At 38.0% G+C, this 22,702-nt stretch overlaps 2 protein-coding genes across 8 annotated transcripts; one reads left to right on the top strand and one right to left on the bottom strand.

The window, feature by feature from the left end:
- Positions 1-125: 125 nt before the first annotated feature.
- On the top strand, positions 126-7,434 carry LOC127435110 (uncharacterized). 6 transcript variants are annotated; one of them, XM_051688312.1, is made up of 6 exons: positions 126-491; positions 1,311-1,409; positions 2,604-2,752; positions 2,922-3,015; positions 3,194-3,281; positions 5,867-7,434. In XM_051688312.1, exons 3-6 carry the CDS (start codon positions 2,629-2,631, stop codon positions 6,590-6,592), a joined length of 1,032 nt encoding a protein of 343 aa, XP_051544272.1. In that variant the 5' UTR covers positions 126-491; positions 1,311-1,409; positions 2,604-2,628; the 3' UTR covers positions 6,593-7,434. The 6 variants fall into 6 exon arrangements, with proteins under 6 accessions (XP_051544272.1, XP_051544271.1, XP_051544273.1 ...); XM_051688311.1 differs by having other exon boundaries at positions 128-263; XM_051688313.1 differs by lacking the exon at positions 126-491 and adding an exon at positions 1,049-1,218.
- On the bottom strand, positions 7,028-21,974 carry epyc (epiphycan). Of its 2 annotated transcripts, XM_051688295.1 has the most exons (11): positions 21,693-21,974; positions 17,097-17,289; positions 11,633-11,852; positions 11,165-11,386; positions 10,673-10,884; positions 10,168-10,564; positions 9,660-9,755; positions 9,132-9,290; positions 8,701-8,903; positions 8,354-8,449; positions 7,028-8,015 (listed from the first exon to the last, which is right to left on the bottom strand). In XM_051688295.1, exons 2-11 carry the CDS (start codon positions 17,283-17,285, stop codon positions 7,845-7,847), a joined length of 1,965 nt encoding a protein of 654 aa, XP_051544255.1. In that variant the 5' UTR covers positions 17,286-17,289; positions 21,693-21,974; the 3' UTR covers positions 7,028-7,844. The 2 variants fall into 2 exon arrangements, with proteins under 2 accessions (XP_051544255.1, XP_051544254.1); XM_051688294.1 differs by having other exon boundaries at positions 10,168-10,884.
- Between the last annotated feature and the right edge of the window lie 728 nt (positions 21,975-22,702).

Genomic DNA, 22,702 nt, shown 5'->3' with positions numbered 1-22,702 from the left:
AAACTGTACCTGCGTTAATCTTTTCTCCAGAAAACTGTATAGAAGCGTTAAAAAACCTGTGGTTTATTATATACGAAATAACAGTCGTTTGAGCAATTTGGCTTGTGTAAAGTGTCCATAGGGCGTATTTGCATTACTGCACCGCCATTTACAATATAGCGCCGCCAGCAGTTTTGTCCAACCGTTTTAGGCTAACACTTTCAGGACGTGATTTTGTAAACATGACAAGTGACGACGTAAAAATGAATGAGAGCACTGTCTTAGTGAGTATCGTCCGAACTACGTTTCTGTTGTCGACTGTAATGTTACATTATACGAGACATTCATCACTTCGCGAATATGATTCGACACGAAGCTGCTCATCGAGTAGACATAGGACGGTTTGAGACCACGACAGAGGACACAAAATGGGATGCTTTTCGAGGTTCACATTGATGGAATGGATGTATTTATGATTGAATTAAAGGATAAAGATATTTGTGGGGCTTAAGGTAACAAAGGGTCGGCTTTACTATGATCCAATCAGTGATTGCACACAGATATATGGAGCAGAGCCGTATATTATAATACAATAGAGCTCAACCCACATATTTTTCTCTTCTCAAAAAGTGCATGTTTATCTCAAATATGAGCATGGAAAGTGTTGTCAGTGTATGATTCAGCTAGATGTTAACAATTCGCTAAATTTTCAGGTCGAGTTTTGAAACAACTATTAATAACTTTTTCTCTCTAGCATGGGCCGTTCACGCCGAACGTGTTATTGTGTCCGTCCGCGCGTTTTTCCCGGTTGTTTTCTTTGTAAACAAACATACACTGCGGCTCGCTGTTTCTTTTTCTTTTTCATCGTTTTTTAGACGCCACGTCAGGTTTAAAAAAAAAAAAAAGAACGTTAAAACTTTTCTTGATACAAATGCATTGCGTTTAATTTTCTGGCGCAATAACGCGTTCGGTCTGAACGGCCCCTGACTCTATCTTTCTAAATATTTTCATGCTGAGTATATAACTTCCTTGAGGTCCTGATTAATTTGTAGTCTTGATTTTCTTTTAGACACATATAACGATTCAGAAGCCATTTACTGCCCCCCTTACATCAATGCACGACGTGCTGCAGTGGTTTCAGTCACCCCTTTTGCACTGAAAATGTATTTAAATGTACCAGAAATGACCAGTCAAAACAAAATATGACAAGGCATTTGAACAGGGCAGTTTTTCATTAGGGTGCGTACACCTACAGTGTGTTGTTATTTAATATATAAATATGTATTGACTCGTTAAATGATATTTTCTACAAAATAATTTCTTTGTTTTAGGTTTCTCCATTCACAGATGTGGTTTAGATGGGTAGCCCGGTTTTATGAAGAAAGGTGTTGAGAGTCATTTAATTGTTTGTAAAGAAGCACACCCTGAAGGTAGAAATGATAATACACAACACATTTCTAATGTTCATTGTTATTTTATCTTAAAACTTAAGTACTACTTTGAGAATAATAGAAATGGGAAATTTCTATTATTCGAAGTGATACAACATGAATGCCCCAAAAACAAATTTTTGTTGTATGTATATGATTGTAGAAAATATTTGTTTAATTTTTGTCTAATTATTAGAGGTTTATAGAGCTGTTCAGCCGTGATGTCAATTTTAGGTGAACCCGGAAGTCTAATTCACCATGGGTTCCCTCGGGATTTTCCTATGTGTTTTTATAATGTTTTTATTTTTTATTTTATTTTTGCATGAGTAAAATAAGGTCTGTGGTAAACATTACTTGATAAATTACACGCTTTCTTACCTCAAATGTCAATTTTGAAGCCGCTGTTATATAAATATATATATAATGTAATTCAATATGGCTTCAAAATTCACAGTTGAGTTATGAAAGTGTGTAATTTATGTTGTAGAACAACACGTCCACTTATTGTCAAGTAATGTTTACCACAGACCTTATTTTCATTTACTCTAAAAAAGGAATTAATTACTAACTACTAATTACATCTTCTACAGTGTAATTAGATATCTGTACTAATTACTATGTCTGAAAAGTAATTGCATTACTTATTACTAATTACTTTCTAAAACCCTGATCAGCCTCGACCAGATGAAAAATACAAGGATAGACATGAAACTGTTCTTTTAATTCTTTCAAATAAATCATATAAAATCAAATAAATGAGTCCTGAACTGGCCAAAGAATTTAAGGGGGCTGCATTAAATTAGAAAATATATATTTTAACATTAGACATTAAATTTCGATTTTAAATTCACTATTATTTTATATAGAATTGTTCTAGAGTCTATACAATATTTAACACAATGACATCAGAAGTAACTGTAATTAAATTAATGAAAATTACTTTAATTTAAAAAAAGTAATTTAATTACAGTAATTAATTACTTAGTAATGCATTACACCCATCACTGCTTATTTTACACTTAAGTTAAAAAAAATAAAAATAAAAACCCATAGGAAAATCCCGAGGAAACCCACTGCGAATTCTCTTCTTCAGTGATATCAAAGCAGGCCAGTAGATGGCGTAATGTACACTCAGACTGCCACATGAATCTGCCGCAGAAGAAGATGCACGTAACCCTCCATTTTCTCTCCTAGTGCCCTTTGCTCGTGCACTAGCGCCATGAGTAGCGCACTTGATGATTCGAAGACATCTGAAGCAAGTATGGACCACGAACTCTACACTGTACAGAGTCCCTCTGGGGACACGAAGGATGGCCCAGATCATTCAGAATTCATTTATAAAAGTGAGTAGAATTAATTTAATGAGATCGACAGACAGTTAAAGGTCCATTTACTGTCCCGATTCACCAGTCTAGCGTTGAGTTGAGCGCGCAAATTGAAGGTGTATTATTCAAATCACGTGTCCAACCATTATTAAAATGTTCTTGTGTGTTTATGTGTGTGTGTTTCAAGTGTCAAATGAAGAATTTGTTCGATTTGTGAAGTTGCGTGTGACCAACGACGCACTTTTCACTGGAAAGAGAAATTCTTCAACTCTGGCTTATAGGTAATAAACAATAACCATTCACTCCCAATACACACAAGTGCATACTCACCCATTCATTTGTTAACAAGTCTGCACACCAGCACAAAAGTATACAGTAGATGTTTATGCCACCAAGCTCCAGTGATTGTGTCTAATGGTGTAAAAGAGTTTAAGCATACACTCCTGTTCTCTGCCATAGGGCCATCTTGAAAGAGTTGGGTCTGCAGAGAGAGATTTCTGCCAGCCAGGCAAGAAGGAAATGGGAAAACCTTAAGATGAAATATAAGGTATGCTTTAAGTGTTTTATATATATATATATATATATATATATATATTATACACACACACACACTGTCGGCCAGAAGTTTGGAATAATGTTCATGTTTTGTTCTTATGGAAAGAAATTGGTACTTTTATTCACCTGATCACAATGTATAGTCAGGACATTAATAACATGAAAAAGTACTATTACAATTTGAAAAAGAAAAAATGTTCAGAACTTCTTAAACTACTTCAAAGAGTTCTCATCAAAAAATCCTCCACGTGCGGCAATGATAGCTTTGCAGATCCTTGGCATTCTAGCTGTCAGTTTGTCCAGATACTCCGGTGACATTTCACCCCACACTTCCTGTAGCACTTGTCATAGATGTGGCTGTCTTGTCGGGCACTTCTCACGCACCTTACAGTCTAGCTGATCCCACAAAAGCTCAATGGGGTTAAGATCCATAACACTCTTTTCCAATTACCTGTTGCCCAATATCTGTTTCTTTGCCCACTCTAACCTTTTCTTTTTGTTTTTCTGTTTCAAAAGTGTCTTTTTCTTTGCAATTCTTCCCATAAGGCCTGCACCCCTGAGTCTTCTCTTTACTGTCCTACATGAAACTGGTGTTGAGCGAGTAGAATTCAATGAAGCTGTCAGTTGAGGACATGTGAGGTGTCTATTTCTCAAACTAGAGACTCTGATGTGCTTATCCTCTTGTTTAGTTGTACATCTGGCCTTCCACATCTCTTTCTGTCCTTGTTAGAGCCAGTTGTCCTTTGTCTTTGAAGACTGTAGTGTACACCTTTGTATGAAATCTTCAGTTTTTTGGCATTTTCAAGCATTGTATAGCCTTCATTCCTCAAAACAATGATTGACTGATGAGTTTCTAGAGAAACTGTTTCTTTTTTTGTCATTTTTGTCCTAATATTGACCTTAACACTTGCCAGTCTATTGCATACTGTGGCAACTCAAAAACAAACACAAAGACAATGTTAAGCTTCATTTAACGAACCAAATAGCTTTCAGCAGTGTTTGATATAATGGCAAGTGATTTTCTAGAACCAAATTAGAAATTTATCATGATTACTCAAGGATAAAGTGTTGGAGTGATGGCTGCTGGAAATGGGGCCTGTCTAGATTTAATCAAAAATGACTTTTTTTCAAATAGTGATGGTGCTGTTACTTACATCAGTAAATGTCCTGACTATACTACACTTTGGTCAAAGTACCAATATCCTTCCGAAACAACAAAATCTGTACATTATTCCAAACTTTTGGCTGCCTGCATGTGTGTGTATATGTATGTATGTATGTGTATATATATATATGTTATATTATATTATATTATATTATAAAAGCACCAAAACCATAAATGTGGTTTAAACAAGTTTATTTTTCTTACCCCATTTAGCAAATATTTTCTTCTTGTTTTAACCACAAACCACATGAATTTTTGTTCGATTTTTCAAAAAACAAGCACTTAAAGGAATATTCTGGGTTCAATACAAGTTAAGCTCAATCGACAGCATTTGTGGCATAATATTGATTACCACAGAAATTCATTTTGACTCGTCCCTCCTTTTATTTAAAAAAACGAAATATCGAGGTTACAGTGAGGCACTTACAATGGAAGTGAATGGGGGCCAATTTTTGGAGGGTTTAAAGGCAGAAATGTTTAGTTTATAGTTTCATAAAAGCACTTACATTAATTATTTGGTTAAAACTAGTTTATTATTTGAGCTGTAAAGTTGTTTAAATCATTGTTTTTACGATTGTTTTAAGGTTTATGGCATTATGTTGTCATGGCAATGAAGTGGTAAAATTGGCTATAACTTTACACAGAAAAGTTAAGTGATTTTATCTCTCTAAAATCATGTTAACAAACATTGTTTATTTCTTGTGGCTATATTGAAACAGTGAGTATTTTACATTTATGGATTTGCCTCATTCACTTCCATTACAAGTGCCTCTGTAACACAGATTTTTGCTTTTTTTAAAGAAAAGGAGGGACAAGTCAAAATTAAATTTTGTGGTAATCAACATTATGCCACAAATTCTGTCAATTGAGCTTAACTTGTATTGAACCCGGAATATTCCTTTAGTGTAATATGTTAATATCTATATATAAATATATATACTGTATATTCTTGTTTTAAGGATATTTAGACACATTTACTGAAAAATAAGACAAAAATACTCTAATTTACTCAGATTTTGCACATTCCACACATTATTTTGTTTTCTTTCCATAATAACGAACAGAAAATTGTGATTAATCATGATTAGTCAAAAATCATGGTTATTAATTTTTCTGTTTTATAGATTCAACAAAATCCAAATCTTTCCAATATTTCGCCCTGGGGTACACATTTAAGAGTAAAATGAATTTGAATGTATTTATTGTCATTATAACCTGTACAATGAAATTTCACTCAATGAAAATTCACACTTTAGTTGACATCTGAGTGGATATGAATGTTTAAATATATTTATACATTATTATAATAAATATTACAAAATGTATTTCTTTAAAAAAAATTATATCTACAAGTTTGAGCAATTTTACCATATGTAAAAAAATAAAAATAATAACATTTATCTGTACCATAGGATCTTAAGAATCCCCCACCTGGCATCTCAGTGAACCCCACTAACTGGCCATGGTTCTCCCTCATGGATGACGCCATGGAGGGTAGACTTGCAGGAAGTGATATCACTGTGGATACTTCCTCTGTGGGCGATGACAGTGAGTATCGCCCGAACAACAGCAACCGCAGCCGAAGGAGCAAGAGAGCACGTGAGCCAGACAGAAACGAGATTGAGCTGTTCGTGGAAGAGGACGACATGATGTCAGAAGAGATGGGGCGAGACAAGACAGAGCTGGACAGAGACAGGGATGAGATGGAGCACGAGAGGGCCATCCTGGAGAGTGACAAAGCTGCTATCGAATACGAAAGGATGGTCCTGGAGAGAGAGAAGATGGTTCTGGATAGAGAGAGAGCAGGAGTGGAGAGAGAACTCGCAGCATTGGACCGAGACAGGGCCTCTTTGGAGAGAGAGAAGGCTGCTGTGGAGAGAGACAGGGCTTCTGTGGAGTACATCCGAGCTCAGCTGGAAAAGGAAAGAGCAACTCTAGACAGAGAAAGGGCAAAGCTTGAGAGAGAGCGTGCCATCCTTGAGCATCAGCGTGGGACAGAGAAAGGGGAGCAGACGGCTATTTTGAACGACAGTGCAGAGGGAACTGACAACTCTATTCCCTTTGTTATGGAACCAGCTAACCTAGAGAGGAGGCAGAAATTCCTCAACCTGTTCGAAAAGCTCATTGAGAACTTCTAAAACAGAAACTGCTCTTTTGAGCCAGACCTGTTATGTATTATACGTAATTATTTTTGTACACTTTTTGTTTGAGGTAAAAACTTTTCTGTTGCCAGAAGTGGATTGTGCTGTTCTACAGTGATTGACTCTTGATTTAGTTACTGTATGTTAGTATCTATGTTTGTTTAAGAGACGCAAGATGTTAAAGACAAACATTTTAAAAGCTTTCAGAGTTGGTTTCATGCCTTTGAAGATTTACTAACAATGAAAACGTTAAGCCGCCTCTGTTTTGGAGAGGTCATCAGAAAACTTTATTCAAGTGTGATATTTCCATACAAAACACACAATGCTGAGCTAATATTACCCCCCGTCCCCCCAATAATTCTCAAACTGTCTCAACAGTTTTGAAGTGTTCATTTGAAGGCCGTTGAGCATGTTCATAACAACAGCTTGAAATGTTATATACCAACATATTGCAGTTCTTGTAAAAAAAAAAAAGAAAAACATCAACTTATATATTTTATATTACAGTACAGACTTTACAACAAATTAATTGTTAGAATGCTTCCTTTATTGCATTAGTCAAATTTACCTTTCAAGATCTTCATTGAGCACCAGCTTCAATTAGTTTATGCTGATTTGATAAACATTAGTTAAATTCTATCTGAATATTAACAGTATTTCATTATTTTTACAAAACAAACATATTTAAACAAGCCCCAAACAGGCAACCGGTACGGCACACAAAAAGATGTTTTTTTGTCTTTTTCAATAAAACTGAAAGTTTTGCATTTGTACATTAATGACATCCTGCTTTCCTGATAGGTTCTTTAGTATTTGATAAATAAAAAGACTTTTCCAGAGTGATGCATAGTTCTCTGTTTTAGGAGAGATTGTCTATGAAAGCTCTCCTTTTTTTTTTTTTAGGCTAGACCAGTATGGGCGAGTATATATGAGTGTTTGATACGTCATAAATCCAGATATGATTATTAACATACTACTGTACATGCTGAGACACGTTTAAACCGTGTATATGTACTGTGTTTAAAGGTAGAAATACAAGCAGCGTAGAGTTAGAAGGGTCCACCAGTACTCCTGTGAGAGTACGAATCTGTGTTTGTGTATTTATGCAAACCTGTTTTAAAAGACAGCCATTCATTCTCAAGTATTTGCTTGAGCCCAAAGTGAAAAAAAAAAAAAAAGAAACAGGTACGCACAGGAGAGTTTTGATGCATGTGCATACGTATGCATTTGTGTGTGCGTGATTTTCGGCTTAAATAAGAGCACCAATGGGGATACGTGGCAAACATATGTAGGCTTGTGGGGTTCTGCTGAGGTTGATGGGATTACCGTCCAGGCGAATGTCCTCCAGAGCACTGCGGATGTAATTTAAATCATGCGGATTGCAGAAAGTGTCCTCGTGTATCATCTGGACATTGTTATTCTGAGTGATAAAACAGAGAATGTTTTAAAATGGAGCATGCAGATAAACAGATACATTGTTACACACTCTTACACTGTTGTTGGGTTATTATATTCACTATCATTGATCAATAATTTATCAAAAATGATCATTTTTAATCATATAGTTCTCATATTATTTATCATACATTAAAATCAGCTTGAAATGACCAGCTTTCCAGCTGTTCCCAAATATAACATAACAGTTTTGAAATATAAACTGGCTCCTTAAAAACTATTCATAGATGGCAATGCATCAGTTAGGTGGCAAATGCTGTAGATGTCCACAAGGTGGCACGAGTGAGGTGGGAGTACAGGTACCTGTAGGTGCAGGGAGCGCAGACTGTCAGGCAAAGGAACTGGGACGTGGTCTATGTTGTTGTCTGTCAAGTAGAGGTAAAGTAGCCCGGGCATATCCTAAAAACAGAAACGTGTCCTCATGAATATAAATTGTGACTATCCTTACCTGCGTATTTGGTCAAGCAAAATTGGCTAGGTTACATTACACATTATATTATTTTACAGTATTTTTTGAAACTGTTTCCTTACATCTCTTTGCACAACAGAAAAAAACTGTCTGCAAAGAAAACTTAACAAAGAATGGGCCAACGGCTAGTTTCACTATTAAACTCCATTTTGATTCATTGGTTCCTCATTGTTTAATTCACCGTGAAAGCTTCTCTCTGGATGCCAGTGCTGCCCAGCTGGTTGTGAGAGGCATCAATAAGGGTCATCTGGGGTGGCAGAGCGGGCAATTGTCTGATATTGTTCTCCCGTAGTATCAAGTCCTCCAAAGCAGGAAGGCCAAAGAAAGCATCGTCGTCAATCCGGGATATGCCATTGCTAGTCAGATCGATTCTCTTTAGTTTATCTTCAACATCAAAACACATAAAAAGTTCAGGAAAATCCATCAAAACATCACATGAATACTTTAGCATCAAGCTAAATCTATCAAGTGTTGCAAAAGTTATCAAATCAAGCTATCAAATAAAACTGATTATTTTAAATATTAAGGCAAACTGCTGTCTATATCAACTACAGAGTGTTAACTTGAATTGCAACATTATTAAAATTTGATTGTCTCTCATGGAACACTTACTTAGGTTGGCAAAGTCAGACTTGCTAATCCTGGAGATTTTATTGTAGCGGGCATAGAAATGAGTGGTTTCTTTGGGGAGGGGAGGAACACGGTCCAACTTCAGGTTATCACAGTATACAGATCCCACCAGACAGGTACAGAGCACACATGTAGGCATACCTTACAACCAAACCAGCAGGTGACGTGCAGAAGACATACACAACATATTAACATATTAAACACAAAACCATACCAGCATATACACCAGCAACTTCCTGTTTAGAGACAAGAGGCAAATAGGTTTTGCTCTTTTGTAGCAGTTAATATGAGACTAAAGGACTGCAATGTCTGACAAGGTCACATAAATGAGTATATGCCTTATACAGTAATATACAGTATTTCATAAATATTGATATGTAGGTATCTCCAGTAACAATAAGATTTATTCAGATACATTAACGCATTTAACAAGTCTCTGTGTGAGAAGCCTTGTAAGGATAAATCTTCTGCAATCATTTCAAATGATCTTGAGAATGGAGAAATACTTACCTGGTGTATGTGTGTCAATATCAGGTACCCCTGACCCAATTTCACCCCCAGTCCCCTCCTGGGGAGTGGCCAGGGTAGTTATGAGTATCTCCTCCTCTTGTTAGACACAACATTAAGGTGTTAGGGGACAGATTAGCATATGGACACCGGGCAAACAATGGAACAGGACAGACAGTGAGTTATATTGACATTGAGAAGTTATAATGCATTGTTATTGTTATAATGCACACAAAGGCAAATGAACACACATTTAACCAATGTCAGACAGTTAAATGAAGGATATGGGTTTCAGAGAAGTAATAATAGCAGTTGATGTAAATGCATAAAGCCTAGCATGGATGGATGAAACAAATTCAGGAGTGATCACAATCCATGTTAGGCTGGTTTTAAATCTTGATCTTAAAAAATCACTCCAGTAATGTTTTACATAAACTGCTAGATTTCTGTCATAAATCTCAAACTAGCTCTGAGAATCATGGAGGTTTATGGTATCAATTACAATACTGACCTTCCTCTAGGTCAGGAATTAATATTTCAGTGGTGACCTCTGGGGCCTCGGTCACCCCAAACTCCTCTAAGCTCCCAGACTCTCCGGACTCCAAAGAAACCTCAGACATTCCAGTCTCTATGGATTCCTCTGGGACCACAGACTCTCTAGATGCCTCAAGGGTCTCAATCTCTCCAGACACCTCAAAGGGCCCAGGCTCTCCAGAGATCTCAGGCACCCCAGAGGTCCCAGTCTCTCCAGAAACCCCAGAAGCCCCAGACTCTCCAGAGACCTCAGGCAGCTCAGAGGCCCCAGACACCTCAGGTACCCCAGACTCTCCAGACACCTCAGGTAACCCAGAGGCCCCAGACTCTCCAGACACCTCAGGTACCCCAGAGGCCCCAGACTCTCCAGACACCTCAGGTATTCCGGAGGCCCTAGATTCTCCAGACACCTCAGGTATCCCGGAGGCCCCAGACTCTCCAGACACCTCAGGTACCCCAGAGGCCCCAGACTCTCCAGACACCTCAGGTATTCCGGAGGCCCTAGATTCTCCAGACACCTCAGGTATCCCGGAGGCCCCAGACTCTCCAGACATCTCAGGCAGCCCAGAGGCCCAAGACTCCCCAGAGATATCAGGCAGCCCAAAGGTCTCTAGATCAGGCACATCAAAAATCCCCAAAACCCCTTGTCTGGCCGTTTGTGGAATGATTTCATGCGTCAGGTGGAGCTCCTCCTCTTGTGAGAGACAAGTTGAGGTGGCAAGAAAGAAATTAGTGCCCCTCAGCAACAGGTGAATGTCGATAGCATGACAGTAATGCTAACAGTGATGATGAGATAAAGTTAAAATACAGACTAGTTAAATGGTTTTAAAATATAGATAATGATTACTTGATTAAAACCCCTCAGGAAACTCCTCCCCACTAAGGTAACAGGTATAGACCATACATTTTCACAAATTGCACCCAGATAACATCTATACTGTACAAATAAAGAATCCCGGGTTCAGAGTACTGACCTCCACCTGAAATCAATGTTAATTCTAAACCAGAATGCCCAGAGACTTCAGAACCATGGTCATCAGAGCCCGAAATGTCACCAGAGGCCCCAGAACCTACGGAACCAGAAGCACTGAGCAAGTCTCCAGAAGCACCAGAAGCTCCAGAGCTCATGTCACCAGAACTCAACATGTCCCCAGAAATCTGAAGGGTGTCAATGGGCGTCAGACGAAGCTCCTCCTCTTGTTCAAGACAAGATCAGGTGTTAGAACAGTTATTAGAATTAGACACTTAGAAATATATAGACTGGTTCAGTGAAAACTGTGAGTGATGACTGATGATGCATGATAAGTGGTTAAAGGATGATTAAAACTCATTTAACCAATCAGACTGCCAGTTAAATGGAATGACAGCAGAATGAAATGGTTAACAGGCTGGTAATAATGCTTAGCAGTGTGTCTTTGTGTGTATGTGCGCATGGTACAGACCTCCCTGGGCATTAGGACCCATCAGGGTCCCTGACTCCCCAGAGCCTGATGGAAAAAGCTGAGGTGTTATTGGCAATTCCTTGTCTTCTCTCCCTTCAGCTTTTCTCCGTTCCTCCCGTCCTTCTTTATATATCACCTCCCCCTGCTCTTCTTCCTCCTCCAGAGAGGCATCGTATGAAGGGTCAGTGTCCTCATCAGGGCCCAAGGTGCCAACCTCAATCTGCAGGGAGAGTTTAGGTAAGTGTAGTGTACTCTGCCCATAAGGTTTTGTAAGATCACAACAGAGTTTAAATGGTGTAGATGTAGTGTACTCAGTTTTGTGACCATTCCAACAAACTTTAAGTCGATTTAAGTGAAATGTTTTTCTTGTGTATTTCTGTTGTTCTGTATAAATTATCTTTATAAGAGAATGGGAAGAATATGCATTTGCAGTTGTTTTAAAATAATATTTTTGCATAAAATAAAAAAAAAGAAAATGTGACGTCATTCTGCTTACATGCTGTTTAACCAATCGTATCAGCTATGGATTTGAGCAAGACAGGTATTTTGTAACTGAGCTCTGTGATAAAGTGTTAAAATATAAGAGATTGCATTAGTTTTCTTGTTAATACTTGTGCATGAAGTGTTGTAAGAGTGGATTGAGTCACTGAAAGTATTTTATTGTTATATCTTGAAACCTATATTAACAAAGAAACCTGCATATAAAATGGCACGTGGGTGGGAATATAAACCAAACTCATTAAGAGCTCATAGGTTTGGTAGAGAGAACCATTTCTTTTGTTTTACTTGCTGAGACTGAATTTTTAGACTCTGTGAAATGTTCTTTGCTCTTTTCCTTCACATTAATTTCTCCAGTACACTGAAATGCTTCCGGGTCGACGCCTTGTAAGATCCAAGCAGCAATTCTACTATTCTGTGATTCGCTTTCTGTGTTGAACAGAGATCTCATACGTTGGTCTTCTGTCTGACATTTTTCCTCTTCCGAGACTACCGTTAAGACTCTAGATTCAATTTCTGGTTCCTCCAAAGGAAGAAAATTGACTGGAAGGTGGAAGTTACGATGGACTACCTTACTGTTCTTTGTGGTTGGGTTCTCAACCCGGTAGATGGGCAATGATGGATCTTTCCATGTTACTGCATGAACTGCTGAGTTCCACGCATCCGCTAATTTCATTTTTCCTCTTTCCTTTTTGTTTGCCAGGAGTACACGCTACATAGAGAATTGACCAAAAATACTGGTCAAGTATTCAAACACCGAGGATCTGATTATTAGAATCTGCATAGCATGCTTAAATTTTTTTTAAAGGGACACTCTGTTATAATTTTGTTCATGTTGCGCTGACACCTAGTGGTGTGGATGCAGCATTACGCAAGAGCAAAAAATCTTAGTTACCAATGTCATTACATAAATGCACTATTGGTAGTCAGCCATGATTAATTTATTATGAGTGAAAGCATCAAATTACAGTGAACTATCGAAATATCTTAACATGACAACGCTCATGAATGTGCACCCAGCACCATATGTAGAATAAAGCAGCTTTTTCTCCAAGACTGTTATACTAGAGTCTTCATCATCTGCAAGTTTACATCATATTTGAAATACTATTCATTTCTTTGTTTAAAAGAAATTAGCTCTGTGTGCACCTTTAAAACTATGTATTGATATCTAAAGTCCAAGAGTGCATGATGCCTTAACAGTCAGAACAAACCATCTATACATTAGAAGTCTGTTTGTTGCATCAAAAGCAAAAAACAAAACAAAAAAACTTGAAGACACATTAACACTTTAGATTGCATTTCTTAGGTTTGGGAAGCGGTGTGACTCAACAGAAGGCCAGTTCCCTTTCAGAGGGTAATATGATTCTCACCTATTCACCCCTGTATATTCACCGCTATTGGGTGCTTTACCAGGTATCTGGCCTATTCACTCAAAGCTTTCAAAGTCACTCTCTTCCTCACACATGCTAATTGTTCAAAGGCATGGGACAAATTATCGATCAAATTGATGTGTTGATTTTTATAACACTGAATATTCAATACCAAAGTTGGAAGGCACAAAAGTACACCACACATATTTTGTGAGTTAAAACTGAGAATGTTGTTGGAATGTGCATGACAGATTTCCGTCTACATTTCTGTCCTCAATTCCACTACAATCCATGGTGGGGTGCTGTGAAACCATTCACCATCTCATATCTGTGAGCAGCTGCTCTTCTACAGAATGGTCCCTATGGAACCAAGACATACATGGTAGCAGAAAAATCCATATTTTTGCAAAGTTCTTTCAAGAGTGCTGTATTAACTTCAGAGCAACCATATTATTTGTCTCACAGTGAGGTAAATGTTATCTCTTTGGATAGAAGAAAAAACATTACTGAGATGTGAAACAGTTCCTTGCGCATTATTGAAAGTGACATACAATAAATTTTGTCAAGAATCAGGGGTGAAGGCATATGGTCTAAATTTACTGATGGTGAGAGTTGGTGAAACAAGTATTTGGCAGGCCTGCTTATAATATACTTGTTATTCATGCATCAAACCTCAGGGGGATATATTTCAGATAATGAGGAGTGTTTGGGAGTCTTTACCGAAGTATTCTACATCTGCTAGGCCTGCAACTCACAAATCAGTATTTTTTGTTTTGTTTATCAGGGAATATTTAAATGTACCTCCATTTGGCATGGGAGAACACTCAGAATGTCAGGGTAGACTATTTGGAGGAAATGCAGACTATATAAGTGTTGTTGAATTTATTGTTTATCATTAGGTTGTGAATGTACCAGCTTGGTAACAGTTTATCAAGTAGTACACAAAACTCACAAGGCTCAACCAAAAGTTATTTTTATATTTAACTTTTGAGCTTGGTCTGGAAATTATGGTGAAACATAGAGAAAAGTATTCAAAAAGCATACAAAATTATTGGGATCATTGTCTCTTGAATATTGCATAAAATTAACCAGAAACATGAAAACAATTGTGTTTCAGAGTCAGGTACAGCTTGCCATTGTGCATTCAGCCTCACATCCATTCAGCATTTTTACATAGCTTTATGCTTTTTGTAAAAATAATAATAACAATAATAAGTAAATAACTGTTAAATGGCTAGATGTTTATTGATGGGATCTAACCTTTGAGAAAGTTTCCCAAGGTTAAGATTCACACAGGAGCATCCAGGAACATTCCAAAAGGATCAAGTCACACTAGCAGAATTTCTGTGAAGACCCACATTCAAACACCCTCGAGTAAGTACTACAAATCATACCCTCACACATGCATTTACACATACAAACACAGAGCGGCATGCACAACATGCATACACAAGCACTCTTATATGTACAGGCACAAGCTTACTTTGTATGGACATATAATAGGACTCACACACAAGGAATTTAAAAAATCATTGCAATCCCAAAGTTACCATTATCAAAAGGTTATATATTATAAATATTGTTATGCACTCTAATATATAAACAAAATGTTATAAAATTATTTACATTTAAAATAACTTGCACCATCAATTTAAGTTAAGGATATTTCTGAAACAGCATTCCTTAGTGAAAAAAAAAAATGTCCACAGGGAAAGGAACAACAAAATTCTCCCAATTTATGAAACATTCATAACATCTTAAAGAGCTGAAATAAAGGATCTTACACAAGGAAGATGTGTTGTAACACAAGTGTGCTTTCAATTCTGGGTTTAGACACATAACATTCACATCAGGATCAAGTTAAGTCTCTTTGGCATCAATGTGATTCTTCTAAAATCCCATTTTGGCTTGTGTCAATCAATCATAATTTTAGTCCATCTTTTGGTAGTTTTATCATAGTTGTTGTGGAATAAATTCCTTCATACCTGCAGCTTAACTTCTGGCCATAAAACCTCAGTGCATTTGCCAGTGTGCATAACAACAACATTTTAATTAGTAAAGCATGTAAAAATTGGTAAAAAGAAGTATAATATCAGACACGCACAAATATGTGTCCTTATAACAAAAATATTTGCTCTGTGGATGTTGATACAGACAGTAATTTATGAAATTGGTAAAAAAAAGTCAATAAACATGGATGGATGGAAAGATATAAGACTAGATGGATGGATAGACAGGCAGATGTACAAGTATGACTAGTGTTGTACAACTATTGTTTATGAGTAAACCTGAGTACAGTAAAAATGCCAATGTCTACCTCTCTCTTTCCATACGGTTGTGCCAGTGGAATATTCAGTTGGCCAATACAGTTTCAATACCATTCAATATTTAACAGCATCTGGTTTGTCTGTCATATTGATGATATGTCCAAAAGAGTTATTTGTTATAATAAAAAAGAGAGATAAATAAATCTGTGATAATGAATAGGACTCTGCACATGAGAAACTTCTTTAAAAAAAATGTCCTACATTTACATAAAATAGCAACATTTTGAACCCAGAAGATGAGGCATGCCATGAATTAACTTACACAATTTTAGTCATAAAAATAACATTTACTGCAAATAATGGTGCTTGTGCTGGGTGGGGTGAGCACTGAATATTGAGGGCTCAGGGAATGTCAAAAACATTTCTATTAATTTCAGTGTGGTTAATCAGAAGTGCTACATGCATTTTATACCTTTAATGAATCTTTAACCTAAATATCTGTATGAATGGTCTGTACGTATTATGCTATGGTATTAGTGATCTACACTAAAGGCATCATAAATGAAGTGATACCAGACTTTGTGAAACGTATTTTAAACAGAGCCAAGACTGAATAAAGTACATGTGCTTCTGCATCAGTTAATTTTTTAGCACATTCTTTTCTCATCAAAGTGGTGTCCCTAGATGAATGCTTCTGTGTACATGCAGGAAAGGGTCTCAAGCACTATCATTCTCCATCTCACAGAAAAGCTATGCTGATGATTTTTATGACAGTATGCAGCGCACAAAACAAGATCAGAACTTAGAGAGAGGCTGAGTAAATACAGGCCCACATGCCCTCAGTAACTGACCCTGAAGCACAGCAGCTGGGTTGCAAACTTTCTACATGAAAATCATAAAACTAAGACTGACATAACTGGATACCATTATCCACAGTAACGTTTGGATCAGCAGAGCACATGAAAGGCTGTCAAACACCCCAAAGTAAAACTGCTGGAATATGTTCCTGCATGAAAATTAGAACTGAGCTCAAGGCTTGAGCATTAGTAGTCTCAACAGGCTGGAAGAAACTGATGTATGTATAAAGAGGATAATCAATAATCACAGCCATGGCCTTACAAATGGCAAGACACAGCACAACAGTCAAGCTTGTCAATCTAGCACGTTTACATAATTTTTTTTTTTTTTTTTTTTTAACAGCGCAGATGGAAGCAAAAACACATTCTGTGGGAATGACTACTAAGACTAACACTATAAGTGAAACAGAGAGGAAAATAAAATGCCATAAAATTGTAGATATGGCTTTTTTCAGTCAGACTGACTCACCTGTGGTTCATCAACTCCATTGTAATAGTCGTAGACATCCTGGTTGTCCACATTCAAGTTGTCTAAACCAACATCATAGCTGATGCTGTCGTAGTTGTCTAGTTCAGCTTGCCGGGTGTATCTGGGGGGAGAGGCAGCTGCCACATACAGGACTAGAAGTCCCCACACCAACTTCTGCATTGCCATCATCCTACTAGACACAGAATCAGACCACATAATGTCTAATGGGATCTTATGATGTTCATGTAGGACAGATAAAACAGGGACAGAGAATGGAATGATTCATGTGAAGGGCTGGTTGGATAGATACTAGCAACATAATTAGTCTACAAAATGGGTAGCATAATGTGTCCATTGACATTTTCAACACGTTTAATCACCTTTTACATTCACTTGTTAATTTTAAATGGGCCTGCTGTGTGACAACTTTCTATATAACCTCACAATTCAATTAAAGTAATAAAAGCTGCATGTACAATAATTATAATAAAATAAATAGCAAGATGCTGTTTAAAATGGTTTTAGGTGGAGTATAGCATGTCACACCAAAAGACAATGTAGAAATTCCAAAAGTATTTTACGTATGTCAGTTACCCATTTAGCAAAGCATATGTCAAATAAAGCAATACAGATTTTCTTTTATTTTGATAATTTCAGAATAAATCACTCTCTTGGAGAGTCTTTTTTGTATGCTGTAATTAGAGGCTTACTTTGGTCAGTCCTTTTTCTGAGGGGGTTTTCATCAATGGAATTTGTATTGTACTATCACAGAACTCGGTGACCCGAGTCTCTCCAGAAAGAAGCTAATTGCAAGAATGCCACAGCCATATAGAGTAGTCTTGCTTTGACTGGCTGTGGTGCAACCCATCTCAAATATGCTTCTCAGAAATCATGGCCACTTCTGCACATCCATGTCAAAGTCAAATTTGCTCCTTTTATTTTGGTATGAACATCTAAATTCATTTTTGAGGTTCATATATCACAGGAAAGATGACACAATTGCAAAAAAAACAAGCCTTTTCTTCACCAATAGTCAATTGTTACCTGGGTTCACAGAGTCTCTGCATGGTTCTCTGGCTAGTGGTATACTGACTTTTGCTCGTAGGGCACACATTTCTGAGGTTGGAGAACACAGTATTCATTAACAAGGTGCAGACAGCCAAAAGTACTGAAACATGAGGCCAGTTTGGCCTCTGAAGTCTTTAGCTCACTTGCAAGAGCCAAGAAGCAAAGTCCCTTTCAAGGCAAGTCACTCGGCGGCCATCTTGGGAACACTTCCAGGCAGCTATTTTCTATCTATACACGTGGCATAAACGTACAGCTCCAATCTACTTCAATAGGGAAGGAACGAAATCTCCAAAACCAAAATTTACAACAAATAACATATTTCAAATCGGCAGTTACATCTGACAACAATGGTATCAAAAATTGTACTTCTTTAGCTAATATCAAGCTAAAAAACGCTATTTTTCAGGCTGGTCCAGCTAATGCGCATGCACGTTCTCAAGTTGACTGACAGGCGATGTCTGTATCTAAAAGGTGATTGGCTCTTTTAACTGTAAGGTGTTCCTATATCCGCCATATTGGGCCTTCCAATTTCCCCCATTCATTTTAATACAAGTGCTCTGTCTTGGGCTAATTAGTCTCTGCAAGAAGTCACAACCTATCTCAGCAGCCATCCTGAATGCACTCAGGGGCTGTGTTTCGTTTGGAAGGCTGCATCTTCCAGAGGTCACATTTGTCGGCCGCATACGTCATCGAGGCTGTCTCGTTTCAGAAAAGCAAGTAGGACACTTCATATGCGACCTTCTTTCAAGGGAATTCGGAGGATGCATGAGGTGTATCCTTCGTAGGCACTCACAACCCACGATTCTTTGCTTCAACGGAAATGAACATAATTTTTCTAAATAAAATGATGCCAAATTTACTCGAAATATGATGTTCAAATGCAAGTAATGTTAATTCCTAAGTTGAAGCACCTCAGTAGATGGGTGCAGGGTATATAATATGTATAATTATAATAATATATAATTAAAATAATGTATTAGACTAAAAGTACACCTGTAAAATCTATTTTCTTTTCTCTTTACTTCATTATAACTCTCCTAAAATGTACCTCATACATTCCCTTCTAAAGGGACTTTGTTCCCTTCTCACTCAAAGTGCTCGCGCTTGTTAAAGAGTGGCGTGCTGTCATTGCAACCATGTTACGTTCCGTTTCTGTTCGTCCTACGAAGGCTGTCTCGTTTAAACGAGGCTTGTTTAAAGGAGGACACTCGGTATACTGCAGCCTTCAAAGGACGCGTCTTACCTAGCATGCAGCCTTCGAAACGAGACACAGCTAATGACTGCTTTGTGTGTTAAAGCTGAAAGGTCAGAGGTGTTTTGACTGAGGTCACAGAAGAGTTTCTTTTAAAGCATTATGACGATAGATATGAACAATTTTGTAAATAGCACACATTGTGGGAAAATTTCCATAACACATACAGGAACTGTGTAATTCTTGCTTCAACATAGATAAATTATCTACCACATATCCATGCTCATCAAGTTAGACTGCTAATGTAAAGGAAATTAACATTCATAAGTAATGGCGTGGTATTTTTCACACTGTTCAGTATCATAAGTATGCATTATTGCGTCCATCAGCACTATTTTCAATTGTTCTCCTATGTAAATATGCACAGATGGACGACTTCGACCGCTGAGCCAAGTCTCGCTGTTTTTCCACATCTCATGCAGGTTTTCTGCATTTTGTATACGCCGTGTCAAATTAAAAATAACCTCAACTGTTAAAAGCATGTTTCAAGAGACCTGCATTCGGCTCTATTCATAGCATTGCATCTTGCTTTTTTAATGCAAGGTTCAGTGTGAATGGCCCCTAACAGTATCAATAACCCTCATACCTATCTCTAATGGTGTCTATAATAAACAAGTTAAATGTTTTTTGAGCGTATTATGAATTCTCCCACTCTTCCTCATCTTTTTGATCTCACCCTTAACACATCAAACTGTTTTCTGAACAGTGTGTATTATTATCATGGGGATTTGAACTAAGCAGGGAACAGGAGAGAGGGCTATAAAAAGGCTTTTGATGGATAAAAGGGGCTAAGAGGAAAGCGATGACCGACTGGAGCAAGGAAGCTTGTTGGGCAGAGATTGCAGATGAGGTTCTGGTCCTCAGGGCGAGACGGAGTGAATCAGGCAAGAGAGAGTGCGAGAAAACTCTGACAGAGCTCCTTTATGAGTGTCGTTCAGCACTCAAGCTCGAAATTCCTCCGAGGTTTGTGGACAATATGGCAGTGAGCTATGCTCTCTCTCTCTCTCTCTCTCCCTCTCTCCCTCTCTGTCTCACACACACACACACACACACACACACACACACACACACACACATATTCATGTAACTCTCAGTGAAGGGCTATTTTGGGGCATAGTTGCTCTCTAGAAACCACTACATTTTTTGGCATAAATCATTTCCCTGTGGGTTTCTGACTGCCAATCATCTCATGCCATTGCATTACACCATGAATAGAAATTCTATAGCCATGATATCAATTAGAATCTTGCGCTATCATTTCACTTGAGTGTCGAAAAACTAGTTCAGTCTGCATCTATGAATGAAAATCGTCCCTCAGTAAAGCTTCAGTGTACCAGTGCCTGACAGCTTCAAACTCAGGAGGGAAATAGTGAAAGAGGGACTATACTGCACACAGAGCTCTGCTTTTACACACTCCCGGCAGTGTTTGCAGTGCGCAGACCCCGTGTGAGTATATGTGTGTGTGTGTGTGTGTGTGAAGTAGCAGTCCTAATGTTGTTTTTGGCTCTATCCACCAGCATTCCACATGCTCATTGATTTTAAAATGTCTTCTTCTCTGGTGGTGCTACCTATTTTGCCAAAAGTCCTTCAGGATTCAATGTCACTTCCAATATGTTTAAAGTCTTCCACATATACCAGTTTCAAAATGCAAAAATATATAATATCATAATTTATTACAGTTGAAAGATGCTTCAGTTGAAACATTATGTAAAATACAATTCTAGTCCTGAACATGTTGATTCAGTGTATCAGAAATCAAGTGTCTATTCTATTTTCCACACATTCAATCTCTTTTATCTTTATTGGAAGAGCTAAAAACATTTATAATCAGATAGCAAAATCAGAATTATATCAAAAGGCAACATCCTCACATCCAAAGACTGAACCAAAATCCCAAACCCTAGAAAACAATGAAATAGAAAAATGCACCAAAATACAGAATGCACATGAAATAATTACCAAACAGGTCACTTGTTAGCCCACTTAAAATTGTTGCAAATCACCAGAATATGACTTTATCAATATTTCAAGAAGATTTATGAGGATCATGAAGTATTAGTGCAGGAACAAAACATTTATTATATCATTAAGTCAGCAATCCACAAGACCAAAAAAAATATAAATTAAAGCCTCAGTACTGTCAGTAAAGTGCATTTTAGACTAACAAGTGAACTTTAGCCCCAGTGGCCAAGTACCGAAGTAGCTGAACTTAAAAGCAGAAGGGAAAGCCCTTCAGTCCAATAGCACTAGCATTTAGAAGCGCATAGAACCCTTACCTCTTTCTCCTCCTTTCCCAAATGGTCTGGTTCTTCAGGTCGGACAGGCAGAGGGCTGGTGGGCCTGGCCAATGGCAAGGGGTCACTCACTGTGGCTTTGAGAAGGCAAGTGTATAACTGTGTGTATGTGTATGACGTGTATGTGTGCACGCACTCCAAGACCCGTGTGCACTACCTGCCCATGTGTGTATGTAAGAAGTGAGACTGAGAAAAGTGAGAGATTGGCTTTTGGTCACTTCTACAGAAGTGCCCACCCCATACACACACTCACACACTGAAGGAGAACTTGCTATTGACACACAATTTGCACACTGACTGGCCCCCAACAGCGAAAATCCTTTAATCCATAACAACCAACTTTTTTGTTTTGTTTCCCGTAGAGACACATAAGTTATTTAATCCTAAATTTGAGATATTTGTCTTCCTTTTCCTGAGGTGAGCGTGAGGTGTACTCTGCTTTCATGTAGGGATCTTCCAGGGCCCCGGCACACAATGGGCCCTCTGTGAGGCTCCTCTGTTAGCGCAGGACTGAGAGGGAGAAAAGGCCTCCATTCTGTTCTGAGCCAGAACTCAGCGCTAAACACTGAAACTCAGACCTACACTCCCTCCGCACTGCAGAAGGAACCTGCTAACTGCCAGGAAGTGCCATACAAGTGCCTTTTTCATGTTCGGTGGGATGCTTTTACGGTCCTCAAACTCTTTTGCTCTGTCTCCCAGTTATCATATTTCTGCTGAGTCACATGAAATCAATCCATCATTACTTGGTTAAGGACAGAGGCTAAGACTGGGGCTCATTGGTGTGTTCAGAACCGAACTGAACAACTTGTTTCTGTCTTTTGGCCACTGACAGCTCCAAACTGTGGTGCTAGAAAATCACAGAGGTACAGCGGAAACAGAAGTATGTGTCTTGACTCATTCACAAAGCTTGATGCGGTCTCTCTCCACCGTAGTTTCTCCCATCATCCCTGTGTGGTGTTATTTAGAAATTTTGAGAAATTAATTGTGAAACC

The sequence above is a fragment of the Myxocyprinus asiaticus genome, chromosome 45 (genome assembly GCF_019703515.2).
Source record: "Myxocyprinus asiaticus isolate MX2 ecotype Aquarium Trade chromosome 45, UBuf_Myxa_2, whole genome shotgun sequence".
Taxonomy (NCBI): Eukaryota; Metazoa; Chordata; class Actinopteri; order Cypriniformes; family Catostomidae; genus Myxocyprinus; species Myxocyprinus asiaticus.
The sequence above is the reverse complement of the archived record's forward strand: the minus strand, read 5'-3'. Positions and strand labels throughout refer to the sequence as shown.

Coding starts and splice junctions, on each gene's coding strand:
- LOC127435110 (XM_051688312.1), top strand. CDS start 2,629: ATGAGTAGCGCACTTGATGATTCGAAGACATCTGAAGCAAGTATGGAC. Junction 2,753..2,921: donor TTCAGAATTCATTTATAAAA/GTGAGTAGAATT, acceptor GTGTGTTTCAAG/TGTCAAATGAAGAATTTGTT. Junction 3,282..5,866: donor ACCTTAAGATGAAATATAAG/GTATGCTTTAAG, acceptor TCTGTACCATAG/GATCTTAAGAATCCCCCACC.
- epyc (XM_051688294.1), bottom strand. CDS start 17,285: ATGATGGCAATGCAGAAGTTGGTGTGGGGACTTCTAGTCCTGTATGTG. Junction 11,853..17,096: donor ATGGAGTTGATGAACCACAG/GTGAGTCAGTCT, acceptor CTCTCCCTGCAG/ATTGAGGTTGGCACCTTGGG. Junction 8,450..8,700: donor TCCAGAGAGAAGCTTTCACG/GTGAATTAAACA, acceptor TTCTGTTTTTAG/GATATGCCCGGGCTACTTTA.